General features: G+C 35.8%; 1 protein-coding gene across 3 annotated transcripts in view; it reads right to left on the reverse strand.

Annotated features, from left to right (window-relative positions):
* CCDC50 (coiled-coil domain containing 50) overlaps positions 1 to 20,971 on the reverse strand; it is a 111,201-nt gene that overhangs the window by 55,139 nt on the left and 35,091 nt on the right. For 2 of the 3 annotated variants that reach the window (XM_030932229.1, XM_010385837.2), the window contains exons 5-10: positions 13,186 to 13,303; positions 7,890 to 8,417; positions 3,188 to 3,303; positions 2,723 to 2,767; positions 2,522 to 2,626; positions 582 to 661 (exon numbers count right to left, since the gene is read on the reverse strand). In XM_030932229.1, coding sequence (XP_030788089.1) covers positions 582 to 661; positions 2,522 to 2,626; positions 2,723 to 2,767; positions 3,188 to 3,303; positions 7,890 to 8,417; positions 13,186 to 13,303 — 992 coding nt within the window. The remainder of the gene's footprint in view (positions 1 to 581; positions 662 to 2,521; positions 2,627 to 2,722; positions 2,768 to 3,187; positions 3,304 to 7,889; positions 8,418 to 13,185; positions 13,304 to 20,971) is intronic. The other variant, XM_010385838.2, reaches the window with a different exon arrangement.

The following is a 20,971-nucleotide window of genomic DNA, read 5'->3' on the forward strand; positions in this document are numbered from 1 at the left end:
CCAGAGACTTAAATGTTGACAACATGGGGTAGAAAGACAGCAGCTGCTCCGTAACTATGACGCACGACCGTTTGAGATAAATCAGAAAGTATGTACACCATAGCCACAGCTATCTGTCAAGCAGGATTTAGACAGTCTGCAAGCATTCAAGATTTTGTCAAGGACACTGAGACTCAGAAAGAAAGGAGTTTGAGCATGTACAAATGTCACACACACATCAGTGCGGCTATGAAACCCGGTAAAAATTTACAACTCGAAATTTTATTTAGGAAAGATTAAAATGACTCTCATTCCCCAAGCTGAAAGCATAAATTCAGTGAATGTAGAGGTAAGAATCAGTCCTAACAAAAAGTACATCCTTCCTTATCCACCCCGACTTTTGTAAAATCCTGGTTTGATGTGCACAACTCAATTTAAGACTGGAAATAAAGTTTGAAAAATAACTCCGAACATCTTGACACTACCTCACAAATGCAGACTTTTGGATCTCCTCTCCAAAAAACATACACTCTTCTTAGGCAACTGACATCTCCTTACCCCAAAGTCAACTTCCTCATTTTCCTTTTCAGGTGTCATCTTACCGTGCTGGCCTTTCATTCTTAGAACGGTGAGGTTCATCACTCTCTTTCGACTTTGAATATGCTGCTTTAGCTGCTTTGGGCTATGGACAAAAAATACAAACAAACCAACAAAAAATCACACACACACATCCAGCCCAGAATCATCAAAGGGAATAACACATACAATCCAGAATCATCAAAGGGAAAGATGAAGTTTAGAAAATATGTTTATCATGCCAAGCTCTTCCTCAGTAATTTCAGATTAATTATATTTACTTGAGCAACATAATGTATTTATATATACAGCCACTCCAGACGTAAAAAACTGATAGCTGCAAAGGTATGCTTTGGGCTTACATGGAAGGTATATTTAGCCCACTCATCTGACAGTCTTGGTCAGAGCAGCCAGAGGAATGGGCTAAACACACAGGAACACGCTTCCCTAGATGGGTGTGCTTGGCCACTGATTATTAACATAATAGCTACACGGTAACTGACAAGAACCGGTGGACGCCCAGAGTCTACGGAATCCAGGTTTGTGCACTCGAACTTCTTTCCGCACACCTGTCTTAGGCTGATTTCCAGCCAGTAAACTAAGGCACATTCAAGTCAACTTTTCCAAGAGAGGAACTGTATCAGTACCAGTCATAAAATAAAAATTACAGAAGTCATGATACTTGCTAGAGATGTGGCCACTGCCCTCTGACACACTTGATTTATCATCCTTAAATACTTACCCTTTCCTAGTTAAGGTAGCAAAGAATCTGAGTAACTCCTGGGCAATTATTTGTGGCTTAATTTATTTAACAGAAGTATTTGGGAATCCTTGACTAAAACAGTATGTTAGAAAAAATCCTGCATTACTGAGTTAGTTAAAAGAGAGAGCTAAATATACATAATTAATATGAGAATAATACGTTCATTGTTTTGAGACTAACACTTGGGTAACTGAGCAACAGGAAAGAGTACAGCAGTACTATTAGCAGGGTTTCTACATCTTCTTTTTCCTCACAACCATTACTGAGACTGTGAGGTGGGACCAGAAGCCCAATGGAGGTATTTGTTCAAGAGAGACCAGTGGTAAACACCAACTGTATCAGGAATATACAACCTAGGTTTCATTCTTCTGGGCCTAATCTCCCTCCCTAAAAACCCTGTATTGTACAAATTCTCTCCCTACTCCTCTACTCTTTTTCCACCTAGCTTGACCTTCTATTTGTTAGCTGTTTATGCTTTGTCTTCCTCTGTACATTTTACACTACTATCAGAAAAATGTCTTTGTCTTTCTATGGAGGTCCAAAGTGTTGCCCTGTGCACTGTCACTGATGAATAAAGTCTGCTAAACTGGAACTTGCAACTACCACAGCAGAATGAATTGCAGTAACTGCTTATTTTGTTTACCGTTTCTGATCAATGAGGGGAAAGATAACAGTCAAACTCATTCTAGATAGGTCTTGCACTGTGACATAAATAAGAATTGTTGGTGATACGTATGTATCTTTCAGTCTGCCACAAACCATGTTGCTTCAAAGGAAAGAGAAACGGGTACATGATAGAGATGAAAGATAATGTAAGCACAAAGAAAGTAGAGACGGGAAAAGAAGTTCATTGTGGAAAATATGAAAGCATGTGAAAATATGAAAGCATGTGAAAATGCTACATTCCTCTATAATCAAAGTATTGTATATGAAAACTAAGACTGTTCATGACCAGAAGTACTTGCATTTCAGTCTTAAAGGGAACAGAATGAGTTTTCATTCTTAGCAGTAACTTTTTACATATTTTCAAAAATTCAGAGATTTTTCATGCTGATGGAACCTTCTCAGATCAGATTCACATATGCAATACAGATAATTTATATATCCATATATCCTAACTATATTTGCAGAGCTTAACTTAAAAGCAGAGTCCCCTTTTCATTTCTAATGTTATTTCTAATTAGAAAACAAACAAAACACTACCTTCCACTCAGGGTCTTGCTTTCTTTTGTCCAAAGATGATTTCTCCCGCTCCTTGGCTTTTTTGTAAGCTTTCTTTTCTTCAGCCATTAGAAGTCGAGCGATTTCCTAAACAAAATACAGTCAATATCATTAACTGCAGAGTTGCAGATAGAAATATACTAGGATATTTCCAAAGAATATCAGCTAAACTCATTAACTTACTTCATCCTGAGCTACTTGAGCAGCTCTCATGTCCACCTGGGTAGCCTATGATATCAAAAATACAAAAACAAAGAATTTAATTGGAGTCTATGTTGTACATATCCTGTACAAATCACGCTGGTTTATGAAAATAATTGTGACACACATTCCTGAGGTTGATAATCAGTTGGTAGGCTTTCACCAACCAGAGTAGGAACTCTAGATTTTATCAAATCCTACAGCAGGGTCATGGAGAACTATCATGGAGATGGAGAGATGGAGTTATGGACTTCATTGTTAATGTTCACTCACTAAGCAAAACTGGATACTTTATTCGTATTGTCTTGATTTTTCCACTCATTAAAAAAAAAAAGGTTTCTCAATTGATAGAGGACTATTAATATAATTTCAAGATGGACTAAATTCACACACACAAAAAACAATACCCATCAATATATCTAAATTTTTGCCTTCAACTTTGCTTACCAAAAGTTCTTCTTCTTGTAGTTTTCTGGCAATTTCAGCATCATACCATTCCTGATCCCTGTGGGTCGTTCGTGACGGAGCAGGTATAGTTTCTTTCGTCACTCTTGGCTTAATTCCTTAAAAAAAAAAAAAAAAAAAAAAAAACTCAATGTAATAGAACAACTGAGGATGTTTTCTGAAAAGTTATGAAATTTAAGATAAAGGACATTTTCTTTAGTAGCTAACAATATGACCTCTACTCCAGAATTCAGTGTGGGGTGCATTAAAAATATTTTTGCCTTAGGAAAGGAAGTGGCAATGTAGACAATGCATGCATTTAAACAACGATATCTAACCAAGCCTGCCTGGTAAAAAGTCCCCTCTCACATAGTTTCTGCAACAGCAGAAAATTATGTAAGAAGTTGCAAGTGAGGCCCTGGAAAAATATAAAGTGAAAAAAAAAAAGTCATAGAAAACAAAAAGAATTTAAAGACAAGCAAATTACAGAGTCAGAGTTTAAAAGAGGCTACACTGTCAAGGCTGGAGGAGAGGAGAGGCTTCTTTCTATTTATCTCAGTCTGCATACTTACTATTTCAGAGGGAGCAGAAACAGCAGCACCTGGTAGTCATGTGATAATACCTGTCAGACAAGCAGTGGCCCTGCCATGGCTTTTGCTCTGAGAGTAAATAAACCCACTCACTTTAGATCTTCCCCACAGCTTTGATCAGACTGATGGCACTGTGACATCTTAGGGAAATATAACATCAGAGCTATACTGACAGCACAATGACCAGAGTTCTATTCCACTTTATTCCTATAAAGCAATTCTGGCCTTAAAATTTTACTCGACAGTGTATTATATTTAGAATTAATAAAAATTTTGAACACAGTGAACAAGATTATTCATCTGAAACAGTTCATTTCAGTACATTAACTATTCAGAGGACAAAGAAAATGTACTCCTGATTGTCTCTTTATGCCAGTGGTTGTCAACCAGGGCTATATATTTAAATCACGAGGGTGCTTTGAATACATATAAAAATATTTGCCCCAACCCCCGCAGATTCTAAATTAAGTACCCTGGGTGTGCCCTGTCCTTGGGTAAGTTTGTTTTAAATCTCCCCAGTTGATTCTTACTAGCAATGAATATTGGCATCACCTGTTTAGTGTATTATATCCATTAAAATTACCGTAAATTAAAATGCTTTTTGTCAAAATTCCTCACCACACTTGACTCACTTGCTATTAATTTTTTAAAAAATAAAATACAAGCAAACACTGGGCAAATGATGAGAAGATAAGTATTTTGTGAAGCCTATCTTTGTACAACTTTCAACCTGGCTTCTGTGGCTTCAGAAGCCACAGACTCATACACATCTGTATTTCCTTCAAAGACTAGTAAACACGGCTTTCTTAGCTTTAGACCTAATAGAACCTGACTGCACAGACCACTTCAAAGCATCTCTAGAGTCACTGAGTCTTATGCTGGGCTGGGCTTAATCTAGATTTCTAAGTGGTTTGGGACAGCAACAACAACAACAAGAACAACAACAACAAAAAACAGTGGCATAGTCCCAAGAGTGGACCATCTGAAATAGAATATAAATCTCCCTGAGTTATTTAGCTTAGTCATAACTAGGAAGGCAGATTTCAGAGAAAATGAAATTAGATATGGAACTCAGTACTGGGCATTGTCAGTGGACAAATAGTCTGCTATATATATATCATGTTCCAATGTATAGAAAAAATGATACTTCAAAAAGCAGCCCAAAGCTTAATTAATGATGACGGAACATGCCTAGCTCCTTCACTTTTGCCATCCAGGGAAATAATACAGTGGGAAGTGCTCAAATTTCAAGAGACCAAATTTTCTCCACTATTACGCCTCCTTAAGTACACCACAGAATTAGCCAAGAAGATTTTTCACTTTTAATTTCATTAAAGACACATTGTTTTAAATTCTACCAAAGGCAATATTCCATTGAAGAGTCTAATTCAGTTTGACAGGGTGATAACACTATAACCTCTGGCAGTTAAAAAGAGAATGATGACTCAGTAAGAGTCAGAATCTGAGGTATTATCTCTCAGTTCCAAATATTTAGAGGGGAAACGGTTTATTTAAACCCTTGATGTATCACTGGAATGTGTAAATCTCATTAAGTAGAAAATCCCCACAGCTTGGAATACTAAATTTCTGCATTGTCAGGATGCCCATTCTCTGCAGTGTCCTCTGGACCCAAGGTGATAAAAATTTTTGTAAGGATACAGAAAAAGAACTCACAGAAAAGTGTAAGGCCGTCATTAAAGAAAACAAAGATGTCTAAATTTTTTTTTAATGTAATTAACGAAGGAAATTAACAGACTAGCTTCCCTCATCTCAGTATCCTAAACAGACTCTGGAAACTAGCTTTCAAAAAAGCGGGTGAGTGGTATTTTCAAGTTCCATATATATCTTAATTTAACACTTCCTTGTTTTTTTCTATTCATCATCCTTCAGTTGGAGAACACAAGAACATCCCTAAATGAACACAAAACTTCAGTCTTAAATAAATTTACAGAATAAAATTGTTTAAAGTACTGATACTGAAGATAAATTTATTCTGAGCTTGGAATAAGGTAAAATGATAGATTCTTTTTGATATCACGTAGGAGTATTTGTAATAAGCCAGTTTGACATTTAGGGAATGCCACAGCATATCTGACTAACAATTCACAGCAGAAAAGTGCACATATTTTATGGCCCTATGAGTTTAGAAGTTAACCTGCAGAAAATGATAAGCTGTTAAGAATTTATAGTCCAACAGAGAAGTAACTCGGAAAGGTTAGGTACACCCATTGCCCTGTAGATAGTTATACTTAATTTAAAATTTCATCTTGCACTCCCTTTCAACTGATTCTATTAATGCTGCTCCGCAAATGCTCTTAGAACCAGCTGCTTTCATTCTACTAGTTTCTTCATTATTAAGTTAAATGTAAATTTGGCCTGTCCTAACAACTTTAAGAATTGTGCTTTTACAACAGCAAGAATAGATGCCACTACCTAGTAATTATATTTTAATGTAATCCTCCGACCTACTTTCCAGGAAGTTACAAAATCAAATGCCTACAGGGGCTAGAAAGGTAAAATGTAAAAAGCAAGCTGAATATAAAATGATAGAAATACAGCAGCTCATGTTGTAGCCATTTTAATATCTGCCTAGTAACATGGTTTTTTAATCCCTTGTGGTGGCAAAATAAAAAACAAAACAAAACATTTGCAATTCTAGTAGTGGGGCCTGTAAGTCAGTGTTTAGTGTCATGCTTCCTAAGCCTACTTAAAATATCCTGGAGCGTAACTAAAAGCCATAAAGCCTAACTAGCCCTCAGAGCACTCCTGAAAGTCAGATTCACAGAAGCAGAAATGTAGAGGTCAGTATATCACCATTCTTCCTCCATACTTCCCCCACGCCTCTGTAACTCCAAAATGTCTTTCTAAACCTGAAAATGGTGTCATTTCCTCATGAACCTACTCAAGATAGATTATATCACACCTTCCTCTATTTTTCCACAGCTCTTTGTGTCTCCCTAAAAAAGTGTATCTAGTTTGTAATTGTTTACAAAGCCATCTTTTTGGGTGAAATCCAAGCACAAAGCCGAAGACAAGGATATTTGTGGCAGCTACTCAGAATGGCTTCTGGAACTAAATTTTAATTTTCCGCATAGCCAAGTCCTTTAATATGAAATATTAAAGGAAAAACCAACTTAACCTGAATCTACAACCTAGAAACAAGTTCTCTGACCACAGACAGGGCTCGACTGGCTCCTTGGTACTATGATTCCTAGTGTTACAGCCACATGGAAAGCACCACCTCAGCAGTTTATAGAAAATAGAGCCATTACTGTGTCAATGATGGACTTCAGAGTTAAGCCTCAGTGGTGCCAGAAATTTGAGATTTATCTATAATATTTACCTCATTCTTATATAGGTACCAATAACTTACCTGTATCGGTACTTTAGAACACCAACTGTAGAGTTAGAGCTGGAGAAAGTTAGAGCATAAAAAGTAACTTAATCCAATGACTTTAAACTTTAAGGTCCTAAGAATCCACCTCCACGTCTAAAGCATGTCCAAACTGCCAGGCCTTACTCCAGAGATGATAATATATGTGAAACCCAGAAATTTCCATTTTTAGTTAACAGCTGATTCTGATGAAAATGAACTGAGGCATATTATTTGAAAAACACTTTCTTAGAAGACTGCCTATCCAATTCCTCATTTTACAAATGAGAAAGATGAGGCCTAAAAAATAACAGTATTTCCGGCTCTCTCGGCCTTTTGGTTAGACAAACACTACCAAGACAGGCTCATCAGCTCTTCTGGGTTCAGTGAAGTAAAACCAGAAATTCGGGAGTTTTCATTTGGTGTCAGAATCTCTGATACACAGTCTCAGTAAATGAAGAACCACATCTGGAATGGGTACCTCTAATAGAGCCTGGGCGGGGAATAACTCTCCAAGGAATCAGTGCATTCTCACAGAGGGGAAAAGTTACAAATATTTTCCTTCTTCTCACAGATCTGAGATTAAGTGTATACCTTTTACAATATGTTGCTCTAGGATTTATTTCAAAGTCATGAGCACAAACTGGAGAGAAAGAAAGGCTGCTTAAGACACTTATTAAATTCATTGGTTTGTAGTTATATACATGATACCAGGACTTCCATCGAGACTGTCCTCTATTACCTGGGTCATGGAGGTGGAGCTGCTCCTCACTCTCTGAGAATGGAGGAGTCCTGGGCCTGTGTCTCCTTTTTCTGTGCTCACCTTGCCCATGGTCCCTCCCATATACAACTTCCTTGCTGTGAAGCCCTGCTTTTTGTGAGGACTTGGGTGAAAGTCGATCTTGGTGCTGAGACTGTTTTTCCCACTTTCGAGTCTGATGGTTATTCTTAGCCTCCCAGTCATCACATTCAGTGCTCAGAAACACTTCACCACTGATTGTGGGAAGCAGAGGTCTCCGGGGCCTCTCCTGAGCGGACCGTTTCCTTTCATGCTGCTCATTGTTAATTTGGGGCTTGTCCCTCTCTTTGCCAGAGCTAGAGGATGACAGGGATCTCTCTGATGAACGATGTTGTTCTGGCTCTTCCAAGTTCTCCAGTGGATGTTCTGGTTTCTCTTTCTTCTGCTTCACAGTCTTTCCATCTCTTTGGAGTCTACAAGGTCTTGAGAATCCAGAACCCAATTCCCTGGCCCTCCTTGACCCTGGTTGGTCTGAGTGGAGGCAGAGGGATGTGAAAAATAAAAATGCAGATTAATTTAATGAGAGTATGAACTCATTACACAAGGGAGAGTCTGGGCCCCAGTTTAAGGTACTTTAAAAATGGAGAAAACTGCTTTTGCAACTTAACAAATTGAGAAGAGGGGATGAGCATTACTGAAACAGTTCATGCATACCTAAAGAATTCTGGGTATACAGCCAAAATAGTAAGAAACTAAAATTAAGTGAAACAAATGTGAAAGAAGAGCTTGATCATGATTAGGCAGAGCTAACAACACTTTAATATTTGCCAATAACAAAATTATAGCCATTGAACATTAAGTTCTATTTATAAACCAATTTGAAACTAATATAGAGTAAAAAGAGGTTGAGAAATCTTGTAAAACAAAAAAATTAAGCTTTATAATTTCAGACAGAGGCTTTCAAATATTCTTACTGGAAATGTTAATAAAACTGTATCAGAATATTGCTAGTTTCTCGAGTTCAGAGGAATGATCCACAGATTTTTATATTCCTCCATCTGTCCACTTTATGTGGCCAAACATACCCAGTCACTTCAGAAAATAGCCCTCTATTACAGTTCAATGTAAAAGAGGGTCAAGTAGATGAGAATTTTAAGTGAGTCCATGACCCTGTTATCTTTAGATAATTGTTACCAATCTTAGTTGAAACTTGGCAAAGGAAAAAAATTCAAAGGGTTGCTTTGATGGAATATATAAAAAGGAGTTGCTTCCTAAATACATTTCAAAAAACTGTATGATACTGTATTATTTGTATAAAAATACAATATATGCTAAGTATATGTCCCCAAATTTAACATACACTTCAAAAACAGCACAAATATAGTGCTTTCTCAGGTCGTTTTCTGGCACAAATATAATGTGAAAACAAAGGCAGTCAATTCATATGCACTTTACAAGAATATACTGATTTAACATTTTCTAAAACTTTTACTACATTTTGGAAATAACAAAAAAATCCCAATTCCATGGAAAATTGCTATGATAGCTAAGATTCCGTGATGGCATTAACCACTCGCTGAACTGCATCAAAGAGCTGCTGTAAGTTGATGAGATATAAAGAAAGTAAAAAACTATACGTTTTCCTTTAAACTGTTTGATTTGATATTATTAATCTGTTAAAGGAATACAGCAAGAGATATGTGCTAAATGTACCAATGATGTAAGTTTCCATTAAAAACCTCAAATTGTTTCCTGTTGAGCTTTCCAGAAGAAAAGAAAGCTTGCTTCCAAAGACAATACTAAATTAAAATCTGTTTTCTAAACAGTCTGTACAAGTATTTATCTTCATCATTTATGGTTAAGTTTATATTTTACATAAAATCAAAAGCAAAAGAGAAGAATTATCCGGTGATAAAAAAAAATTACCTGCTCTTTTAAATAAACTATTATTTTAAGTCTATCATGACCACATGAGAATCAAGTGACTACTGCTGTAAAGTTATATAATACAGACCAGCTACTTAATGACCACATCCAGGGAACAATGGTTTACAGGGTTAATAAAAATGGGCTCACTCGCGAGTTGCACAAGTGAAGCCTACCTTCCAGCCCAAAAGAAACAAAAAGAAATGGGTTTTAACATGAATTTTTGATGTTATGATTTTTAATTCCTTCTAAATAGTTAATTGATATTCATAGTTTTAGGAAATAAGTTGCAGAATTATTACAGAGCTGTTACTACATTTTTACAGGGCTGACTGGAAAAAATTTATTCTCTAATAATAAATTTGTTGTAACAGCTTTAAATCTTGGAAAGAAAAAGATGAGGTGAGGAATCTATCTGAATGCTTTAAAACCTCATACAGTTGAGGATTGAGACTTGTTTCTTGAGACCAAGTTATTTGGCAAATATAACTTACTCCCTCACTGCCAAAACATATATAGGTATTATGTATTGGCATATACATAATACATATATATACACACACACACAAATACACACATATATTTATACACATATATATCTGCATTTTATATGTGTGCCTCCATGTTTGACTTTCAAAATAAGAGATATACAAAATATTACATTATACACATATGACACTGATATATGTATAAACAATAAGTACTTTACCAAAATTGCATTATTTGATCTTCTTAACATCCAAATGAAGGATTTACTTTTATATAATCTCCATTTTATTTAGTACATAACTTCATTAAAATATTGTTCTAAGGAGGGGACAGGACTTGAACCACAGTCTTATGACTCCAAAGACCATGACTTAAAAAAAAAAAAAATCACTAATATGACTTCAGTAAGACACTTTGAAAGAAAAACATGGATTCACTAATAAATAATATGTCATTTAAGAGTTGATATAAATTTGACAAATGTTTAATACAATTTTAAATTTGTAGAAAATCTATAAATAATCATTCTAATAGATAATGTATTAAAGTTCGAGTTAAATAAAAGTTGAAAAAATTGACCATTTCTGTAATGATATACTGTGATTACTATGCAAGTGAGGCAAAAAATCAAATAGATATACAAAGACATACAGAGAAGTATAATGAAAGAATATCCCAGATGTGTTGGAAAAGGACCACTGCAAAGAACCGAAGGACTGTTTTACAAATAAGAGCTGAATTGTAATATGGTTTCTGTGGAACTGAACTTGGTCTAACACAAGGGCATATTCATAAGGACTCTATGTTCAACAATATATAATCTCCCAACACCACAGCTGAGGCAAGAGAAATTTGAGTATTTACATGCACATGTTCGGGAGGTCACCACTTCCTGTTCCTCAATACTCCCTCAAAGTCTGTCTCTCCCCAAAGAAACAAGCATATATGCTACTCACCACAAATTTATCAGAGTAACTAAAATAAATATAAAATACTTTTAAAAGCTTTTATGTGTCCCTGAAAAACCAATGAATTCTTAACATAGTCTCCTGCCCTAAAGAAACAAATCGGGATGACAGTACTCTGATCAAAAAGACAGGTTTGATCTTAATTCAAGTCAGTATAAGGCTTTAAGAGGGGAATGCTAAAATTAATACTTTAATACATTTAATTCCTTGGCATCTTAATGCTTTTATAGACTGAACAGTTTAAAATAATAATGTTTAGAGTGAATACACCTCCAAAGCAGAATTTTTAAAAAAGGGAAAAACACCAGACCACATTTCTAAGATTTAAATTGAAGGTGAAGAGTAACACTTTACTTTCTGATCTTTAGCACAGCAAAATGTTGCAATAAGTTTTCTTTTTAAATGACATAACATACAGATTCATCAGAAAAACCAGCAAAAAGAAAATGGCTATCAAAAAAGAGATGAGTGTTTCACATACAGAGGAAGAACACATCAAGCAATAAATTGAGAATCAGCCTGCTTACTACAAAGGCTGAGCTCTACTGATTATGGTAAATTTAGAGCAAAAAACGTTACTGGGCAAAATTACACTCAAACTATAATAATCCCATCACCTACATATACATTGCTTTCATTCTACTCATCAGAGAAACACACACTTACCTTTCATAATGGAATTACAGAAAAGCAGTTGATGACTGGTTTGCAAGGCCCTTTAGGATCACTGACCTTAAATTCCTTACTCTCTAAAAGTTGCCTTTAGGTTTTGTTCACTTGCGATCCTAAGTATTGGTCCTCAAGCTGAATTTCATTAAATACTGACACTTGAAATTATAGGAACGTCTTTGCTTTGACAGGTCTTTGAGAAGGACTCAACAATACTTGCAAATATTCGTTTCCCAACACATTTTTAAGATAAATAATCACCACCACAACTGCCACCACCACACCATCACCACCACCACACTGCAAAGCAGGCACCAGAGAGGCAAAACTGTGGGAATCACTCCCTCAGAAATCATACTATATGGTAATCAAATAGCAAAGAAAGGATTAAAAGAAAAACAATGAACACGGAAATCTTAAAATTTAATATTGTTTGTCATCAGCAGGCTAAACCATTGGCCTAGGTTTAAAAGACAAGAAAGCACAGAACAAAGCTTTGTTACCCAGTAACTGATGAATGGTATACCTTCTTTCTTCATACCACTTTCCTGCTTCAAACAGTACTGCCCAGACTTCTTGAGAAAGGTTAAGTCCAGAGACTCATCCACCATTTTCCACACCCCATTTATATGCTTAGATTATAATAAAGCATTCCAAGTTGCTAAAGTTTAAAAGAATGCATGCCAATTCTTACAAAATCATATTCAAATTTGAGCAGTCATGAAAGTGGCTCTGGTTGTCCAACTAAAGAACAGATAAGGCCGGGTGCAGTGGTTCACATCTGTAATCCCACCACTTTGGGAGGCTGATGCGGGCGGATTACTTGAGGTCTGAAGTTCAAGGCCAGCCTGGCCAACATGGTGAAACCTCGTCTCTACTAAAAATACAAAAATTAGCCATGCGTGGCAGTACATGCCTGTAATTCTAGCTACCTGGGAGGCTGAGGGAGCAGAACTGCTTGAGCCTTGGAGGCGGAGGTTGCAGTGAGCCGAGATAGCACCACTGCACTCCAGCCTGGGTGACAGAGCAAGACTCCATCTCAAAAACAAAACAAAAACAAAACAAAGCAAAACAAAACATGAATTTATTAGATTCAAATAGAATTCTGCCACATATCTAAATGTACCCAGTGCCAGGGGATAAGAGAAACATTCCCAGATCCCTAAGGTCACTTCATGAACAAAATTAAAGGAGTGCTTTATGGTTGAGTCTAAGGATAGAATAGATCATGATGCAGGAATTGTTACCTCCATCTTCACAATAGTAACTATCTGCATAAGCACGGGCTGCTGGGAACTCTGGAAAGTGTTTCTTTCTCTTTTTTTCTTCCTGTAACTCCTTCTCTTGCAAAAGGCGAGCTATGTCCTGTAAAGACAAGAGAGAATGGAAACATGCATTACCGAAGAACAAACAAACTCCATACAGTGGGGCGTGACATTCCACTGCCAAGTTTGTATGTGCTCTGTCCATGGCTCTCTAGACTTTCTGGCATTAATTTCACATCTTCAAATGCCAGATGATTGCTCAACAGGAGTAGCACATGATCTAGATAAGTGAGACAGCCTTTTTTAAATTGAAATTTAAATCTAATACAATATAAAGACATTCAAAACTCAGTACTTCCTAAAGCAGGTTACGCAACAGAATTTTAAAAATACATATTTGTGGGTCCTTTTTTCAAGCTGATGATTCAGTAAGTCTAGATGGGGCAGGATGCAGTAATCTACAAAACTTTATAATTATAATTTAATTTAGAAACTATTGAAAAGAACTCTTCCAGGGATTTTGATTTCACTTTGCATTAGAATACCACTGTCTCAACTGAAAAAAAGAAAACAGTCCTCCTTCTGTCTCCCACCTGTTCATCCCCAGGCAAATTTTTAGCAGTTATTGAGAGGCACTGTGAGGCACAGAATGATGAATAACATTCCATAATGTTCCCTAAAAGATTCTCATCTTTTATGAAAACAAGTTTCATAGAAACTTTAAAAAAAACAAATAAATAACTACAATAAAATTAAATTGTAAATGCCTCAAAAAATGTCCATGGGAGTACAAAAGAGGGAATACGATTTTTGCTTAAAGCAATCAGTACAAGATTCTGCATTGTGTTCAGCTTTGAACAGAGAACTGAATTGCAACAAGCAAAGTCGAAACAGGAAACATCAGCAAAGCTGTGAACATTTTAATGGGCACCTATCTAAGGAACAGCCAGTAGTTCAATTAGAACATGAGATACGGAGTGCTGTAGAAAAAGCTGAGGCTAGAAAAAACAGTCTAAGGCTGGATCACAGGAAATCCTTTTAGACAATCTTAAGAAGTCTGGTGTCTGTAACATAGGGGACGAAGGATTACTAAAGGTTTTGAGCTGCAGAGTGACAGTGTTCTGAATCTGAAGATGATTTCTATGAAAGCCCTATAAAATAGCCTATAAACTTATAAGCTCATAGATACTTTTAAGGAGAGAAGTCTATAGCTATCATCAGATTCTTAAAGGCTCATACAAATATGGGAACGATACTCACTGGTACAAATGGTAGTAACAGTCATTGGTAGTTTGAGGTACTTACTTCTTTATATTTATCAATAATAAGGAATACAAGAAGAACTAAATGTTAACGTTAATGTTCATTTAAAGCAAGAATTACTATTCTTCAAATTTTATGAATAGGTGGAAATGAAAAATACATTAAGATTGCAATATACAGTTTTAAAAGAAAATTTAAGTGAATTAATTTTTTTCACATCTATGCAGAAACAAGCTGGATGCTCAATCTAGGTAATTAGCAATATTTATCCATATCCTCAGCTGTTTTTTTACTATTCATCCAAATAGCCTTACAAATCTGACTTTATGCCAAATACAAACTTAAAATGTACCATTAGAACACTTTTAACTGACACATACATACATACTTTTTGATAAGTAATCTATGTAAACGCCCATGCAACAGTGTCAGACACTTAAGTGGGCACTCACAAAATGTTGCAACTCAGAGTGAGAGGTAAAAGATATCATAATCCTACTTAACACAGGTATACTTTTCATGAATAGAACTCTGAAGTTCTAAGACTGATGGAAAAACTATCTCCTAAATCTGAAAGCTAAAATTAATTTTTTTTTCCAGTTCAGGTTAGACATGGTTTAAAGAGACACTGGGAGAGAAATAGTCACTACTAAAATGAATTCGAGGGGAACTTCAATTTTTTATCTGTACAACGGAAAGTTTGAACTATTCAATCTTAAAAAAAGCCAAATGTCTTTGACTCCCTAATGTATCATTTTAACAACTATGTCTACCAGGTGCCAATCCCTGTGCCAGATTCTTTAGCTTTAATATCTTACAAAGTAATGTATCAATTAGGAAGAGAGGAACGGGACAGATACCCTATTCTCCAAAAAACTATTATTTGTTACAGAAGAATTTTCCAAATTTCTGTAATGTTTACTACAGAAGTAGAAAGAAATGTAAACATTTCCTTGAGCTGTATGTTTACTAAGCAACCAGAACTATATTTTCCTAAGTGTTTTGCTTTACAGTAAACAAATATTTCCCCCACTATAACTGAGGAAAACATAAAGGAAAATTACCAGGTCCAACTTCCAGCAAAAATTATAAACTACGCTCCACGGACCCGGTAGACACAGCTTTATTAAAATGAGAAATTAAGGAGTCAAAGACATCTGGCTTTACGATTGAATAGTTCAAACTTTCCATTGTACAGATAAAGAATTGAAGTTCTCCCCAAAATTGATACTAGTAGCGACTATTTATCTCCCAGTGTCTCTTAAAATCATGTCTAACTTGAGCTGTAAGAGAAAAGAGATTCAATTTAACATTAAGATTTAGGGGATAGTTTTTCTATCAAAGTCTCAGAAATTCAGAGTTCTATTCATATAATTGCTTATAACTGCCCTCCTGCTACTGAATTTAGTCCTAATGGAAGCATAGTAATACACCACTCTCTCAGTGTAAAGAACCAGGAGAGAAAAAAAGAATTATGCCCCTTCTTTATAATGCATTAGCTAGTCAAAGAAAGTGCTTTTAATCAAGTCAATAAAATAATAATCATAATCTGTCATGCACCTTAGCACCCACACTTTTTTGCTCTTCTAAGCTCTCAGCTCTTTTTTGAAAGAAAAGGTCTGCTAGGTTTGAGGAAAGACAAGGACAAAAATTCAATGGAAAACTGCCACTATATTATAGCTGAGGTTTAGCACAAGTCCGCTCTCCTCCCTGCTTTCCAACATTACTATGCAATGAGTTTTGTTAGATAATTTCAATATAAAGTAAATCCTCCTGAAACAAGCTGAAGATGGCAATTATCAGTCACAGTACTTGGATGTAGCTAACCAGCTTAGTCACCTTTGATATAAACAATCTCCTTGGTCCTCAGCTTCCTTCCTGTTAATGGTAAGTCTAGAACAGCACTTTCCAAGCCTGTTCCTGAGAACACTGGCCTCAAAACTTTATCCAAAAAACAGACAACTTTCAATAGAAAGCATGCAGCATATCTAACTCTTCAAGATGCATATTGGCAAATTTTAAAACTTTAAAAGAAAAAAAAAAACCTGTTATCTTCCAGTAACCTATAATTTTCCAAATGTATGACAGAAGCTTCTGTTCACATTTTAAAAAAATTCAGATAATTAATGTTCTATATAACTTGGGAAAACAAATCTAAATGAACTCTTAAGCTCTTTTAAAGTCATTTTTAGTTATATTTTAATTAACGAGATAGACTTCTGGGCTGATATGTAAAAATAATCCTGTTCTATAGAACACTTCCTAGTAAACCCATGAATTGAAATGGGAGTTTACCATTGTATCTCACCTCTCCCTTCTGTTACCCAAGCTCAGCTAACTCTGGAAAATTTGAAACTATAACCATAAGGAAGGAAATAGTTAAGGATCTCTAGAATACTAGAGAAAGGTAATTTTAATGAAAACATAGATGCAGTGATTCCCTTCAGTAGGCCAAACATGTGCCCTGTGCCAAACTCTTTAGCTTTAAAGAATAGTGCTATAAGCACTAGGGGATTGGTATATATGGTAAATATCCTTTAAGTTCGTATCTTGCAGTAAAACAATTAGCATAATGTAAGACCTGAAAACATGGCTTTAAGAGAAGCATTAATATAAACAAGGTGCAGTGGCACCCAGAGGATCCCCACACATCTTTCCCAAGTAGATGACAAGTTAACTGAAACATGGTGTTGGGTTCCTTGGGGTATTTTTGTCATTTACAGGTTGAGCATCCCTAATCCAAAAATCCAAAATCTGAAATGCTCCAAAATCTGAAACTTTCTGAAGCACAGACATGATGTTCAAAGAAAATGTTCATTGGAACATTTTAGATTTTGGATTTTGGGATGCTCAACTTGTATACGATTTATATCATATAAATATATAAGGGATAGAGGATATCATATAAATATATAAGGGATAAAGAGTTACATAAATATATAACGGATAGAGGGTTTTATCATATACATATATAAGGGATAGAGGGTTATATCATACAAATATATAAGGGATAGAGGGTTATATCATATACATATATAAGGGATAGAGAGTTATATAAATACATAAGGGATAGAGTTATATAATATATATATATAAGGGATAGAGAGTTATATCATATAAATAGATAAGGGATAGAGGGTTATATCATATAAACACATAAGGGATAGAGGGTTATATCATACACATATATAAGCGATAGAGGGTTACTTCTCAACGTTTCACCTCTATCCTCCAATGGCAGTGCATTTCAAAAAGAGGAAATCTGGAATTTAAAAACAATCAAAGGTGATTTAAAAATGTGACTATCAAATGACTGTCAGAAAGAAAAAAAAGAAAATCATTCCATTTAATTGCTAAACTTCTTTATTAACTAGCGATTAACATCTAACTCAGTAGGGATGTCAAGGCAGGTATAAATCCAAAAGGGTTGTTTGATAAAACAGGAAAATACCAATTCTATGGATGTAAAAACATCACTATGATAAGAAGAGAGGAAGACCTCAACAAGAAGCCTCCCATCTCTCTCTCATCTCCCTTTCTAGTCATATATATATATAAATTTATTTTTACAATACTTAGGACACAGGAAAATTTTTAATAACTAAACGATATTGTTGTTTGATCTAGCCTGTAAATATTACCAAATAATGTGTAAATATTCTTTTAGAACATGAAATTCTAATCTAATTCTAATCTTTTAGAACATGAAATTCTAATCTAATCTAGTGCTATGTGTAAGTACCACAGTTCATACTAGATTCATTTTTTAATGTGAATTGGTTACTAGGCTTACCCTGAGCAGTTTATGCTATAAAGGGCTTCAAATAGTTAAACTAGTGCCACAAACTTTTCATGACATGTTTGGCCATGCTAATATTTATTTAAGGGAAAAAAAAGTTTATCCCTAAAATAGCTGCAAATTCACATATATTTTAAACCTAAGTTTAAATGCGCGCGCGCGCACACACACACACACACACACCTAGTCATGCACACAGGTACACACACACTTTTAGAGTTTTATTTAAGAATAACTAAGTTAAATTAACTGATTAACCTTAACCCATTTTTATTAACCACTAATTCATAGGGTCCAGTATACCCAAAGTTAACAAGCTCCTTCCAATAGGAAGCCTAGAGAGAACTACTATACTCGAGAAACTATGTAAAAGAGCTAAAAATAAATAGAGACAGAAGAGCAAGAGAGAGTGACACAGCAAGAAAGTGAAGAAGAGGAACGAGGGGAGGGAAGGCGATGGGAGAGGAGGGAAGGTGAGGAATGTGAGGAAAGCTAGAAAGACCAAAAAAAAAAAAAAAATTATTTTTTAACTTTTCCACATCAGTCTCCTGCATGGAAATGCCACTTTCCTTACATCTGTGCTTTGTTAACAAACACAAAAAAATTATACTATGACAAAGCTAGAAATGCTAATTTACACACGCAAGGTTGTATAACTCCACTACCTCTTACACACAATGTTGTTCAGAAAAAATTAAAAAAAAAAAATCTCTGTTCCAAGAGAAAAAGGTTCTCAGTCTCTACATCTGGTATTTTACGGGGTGGTAACTACCCAGGAAAACTGACCCCAAAAATCTCTAAAAGAGATTTAGGTGGAAACCCAGAGAGAGATTTTCCACAGCCCTGCTGCTGAATAAATCCTTATTAACCAAGTAGACTCTGTGGGGAAGCAGAAGAGCATTGAGGGGAAAAGGGAAGAAAAAAAAAAAGGAGACCAGGTGCAGTGGCTTGTACCTATAATCCCAGCACTTTGGGAGGCTGAGGTGGGTGAATTACAAGGTCAGGAGATCGAGACCATCCTGGCCAATATGATGAAACCCCATCTCTACTGAAATACAAAACATTAGCCAGATGTGGTGGCGGGCGCCTGTAGTCCCAGCTACTTGGGAGGCTGAGGCACGGGAATCGCTTGAACCTGGGAGGCAGAGGTTGCAGTGAGCGGAGATTGCACCACTGTACTCCAGCCTGGAGACATAGCAAGACTCCGTCTTAAAAAAAAAAAAAAAGGAAAAGAAAAGAAAAAAAGGAACTAAGAGAGTTCATGAGTAACAAGCAATTCCTTTTTCAAAAATTGGCCAGAAGAATTAGCACTACTGTCTCAGTATTAGTTTCCTCTAATGTTGGTTAGAGGCACCCTGTTACCAACAGACTAAAATAAACAAGCATTTTCATATATCTCACAATGACAAACTTAACTCATGCAAATTTTCTTCATTTAATATTGACAACATATTAGTCAGCTGAGAGTCACAATTTTCTATGATAAAAGACCACCTCGGCACAGTAGCCATCTTCTCATCTGAGCTATGAGTTAAAAAGTCAAAAAGTCTGAATGAAGTTTATATAGGCTTGTCTAGTCAACACACCTACACAACTGGATTTCTCATTTAACTTTTCCACTCTTCTGAGGGCAAGCTAGTGGGAGACCTGTCAAGACAAGTGCGTGAACACTTGAGGACTTCTCAAAGCACACCATACTGAAACACACTAAAGCCTGCTGAATTCTGCCCTATGCAGCACATCCCTCTCTATAACAGAATCAAGGAAAGGGCAATTATAAATTTAACATGTACCAGGTGCTGCAAGTACCTCATCTAATTTACCTCACAACAGCCCTTTAGGGTATGCACAACTACCGTGAGTCAACCCATTTTGGAACCTGAGGTTCTGCGTGGTTAGGTGCGATGCTGAAAATCACACAGCTAAACAGTTAATGAGCTAAAATCCAAACCCAGGTGAGTGTAACTCCAAAGTCCACGTTTCATGTATGCCACAGTACGTCTAAGTCAGAAGCAGTCAGGAGACCTGAATTGTACAGATATTTCTCTGGCATTTTATAACTTGGAATCAGTCACTTACTCTTTAATACTTAATTTCTACATCTTAAAATTGGAGTTAATCACTGAACTGCTTACTTTATATAGTATTACCAAGAGATTACTTACTGTGATTACTGTTTAGATTCTACATAATTTAAATAAAGTGTTTTATTTTCTCTTTCTATCCTGTTTTTCCCTAAATGAAGAAAAAAAACCCCACAGGACAGCAGTAGCATTTATAAGAAGCCAACTTCATTACTCTGGTATTTTTTAAATAGAAGCGTTCCTGTCTACAAAATATAATCACTTCTTTTAGTTCCCAGTGTCATCCCCAAAGCAAAGTCTTTACTATAAAGAGGCAACACATTAAATACTAAGAAAGAGCCTCCTGTGTATTACAGGAAGTATCAAAAATAATCCCTAATTTTTACTTGCAGTTCTGACTATCACGCGATCATGACTTGCTTCTTTAAGAAACAACGCACTACACTCATACCAGGTGTCTCACATTCATCTGGCATTGAACAAGAAGTCTCACAGGAACAAGAGTGGCTCAGTAGGAGTAGCAGTGTACGTAGGCTGTTTACTGATGACCCTGATGACATCTATTTAACAGGATGACCATAAATGCCAGTTTGTCCAGTACAGTTTCAGTTTATGTAATTAC

Source organism: Rhinopithecus roxellana, chromosome 1 (genome assembly GCF_007565055.1).
Source record: "Rhinopithecus roxellana isolate Shanxi Qingling chromosome 1, ASM756505v1, whole genome shotgun sequence".
Taxonomy (NCBI): Eukaryota; Metazoa; Chordata; class Mammalia; order Primates; family Cercopithecidae; genus Rhinopithecus; species Rhinopithecus roxellana.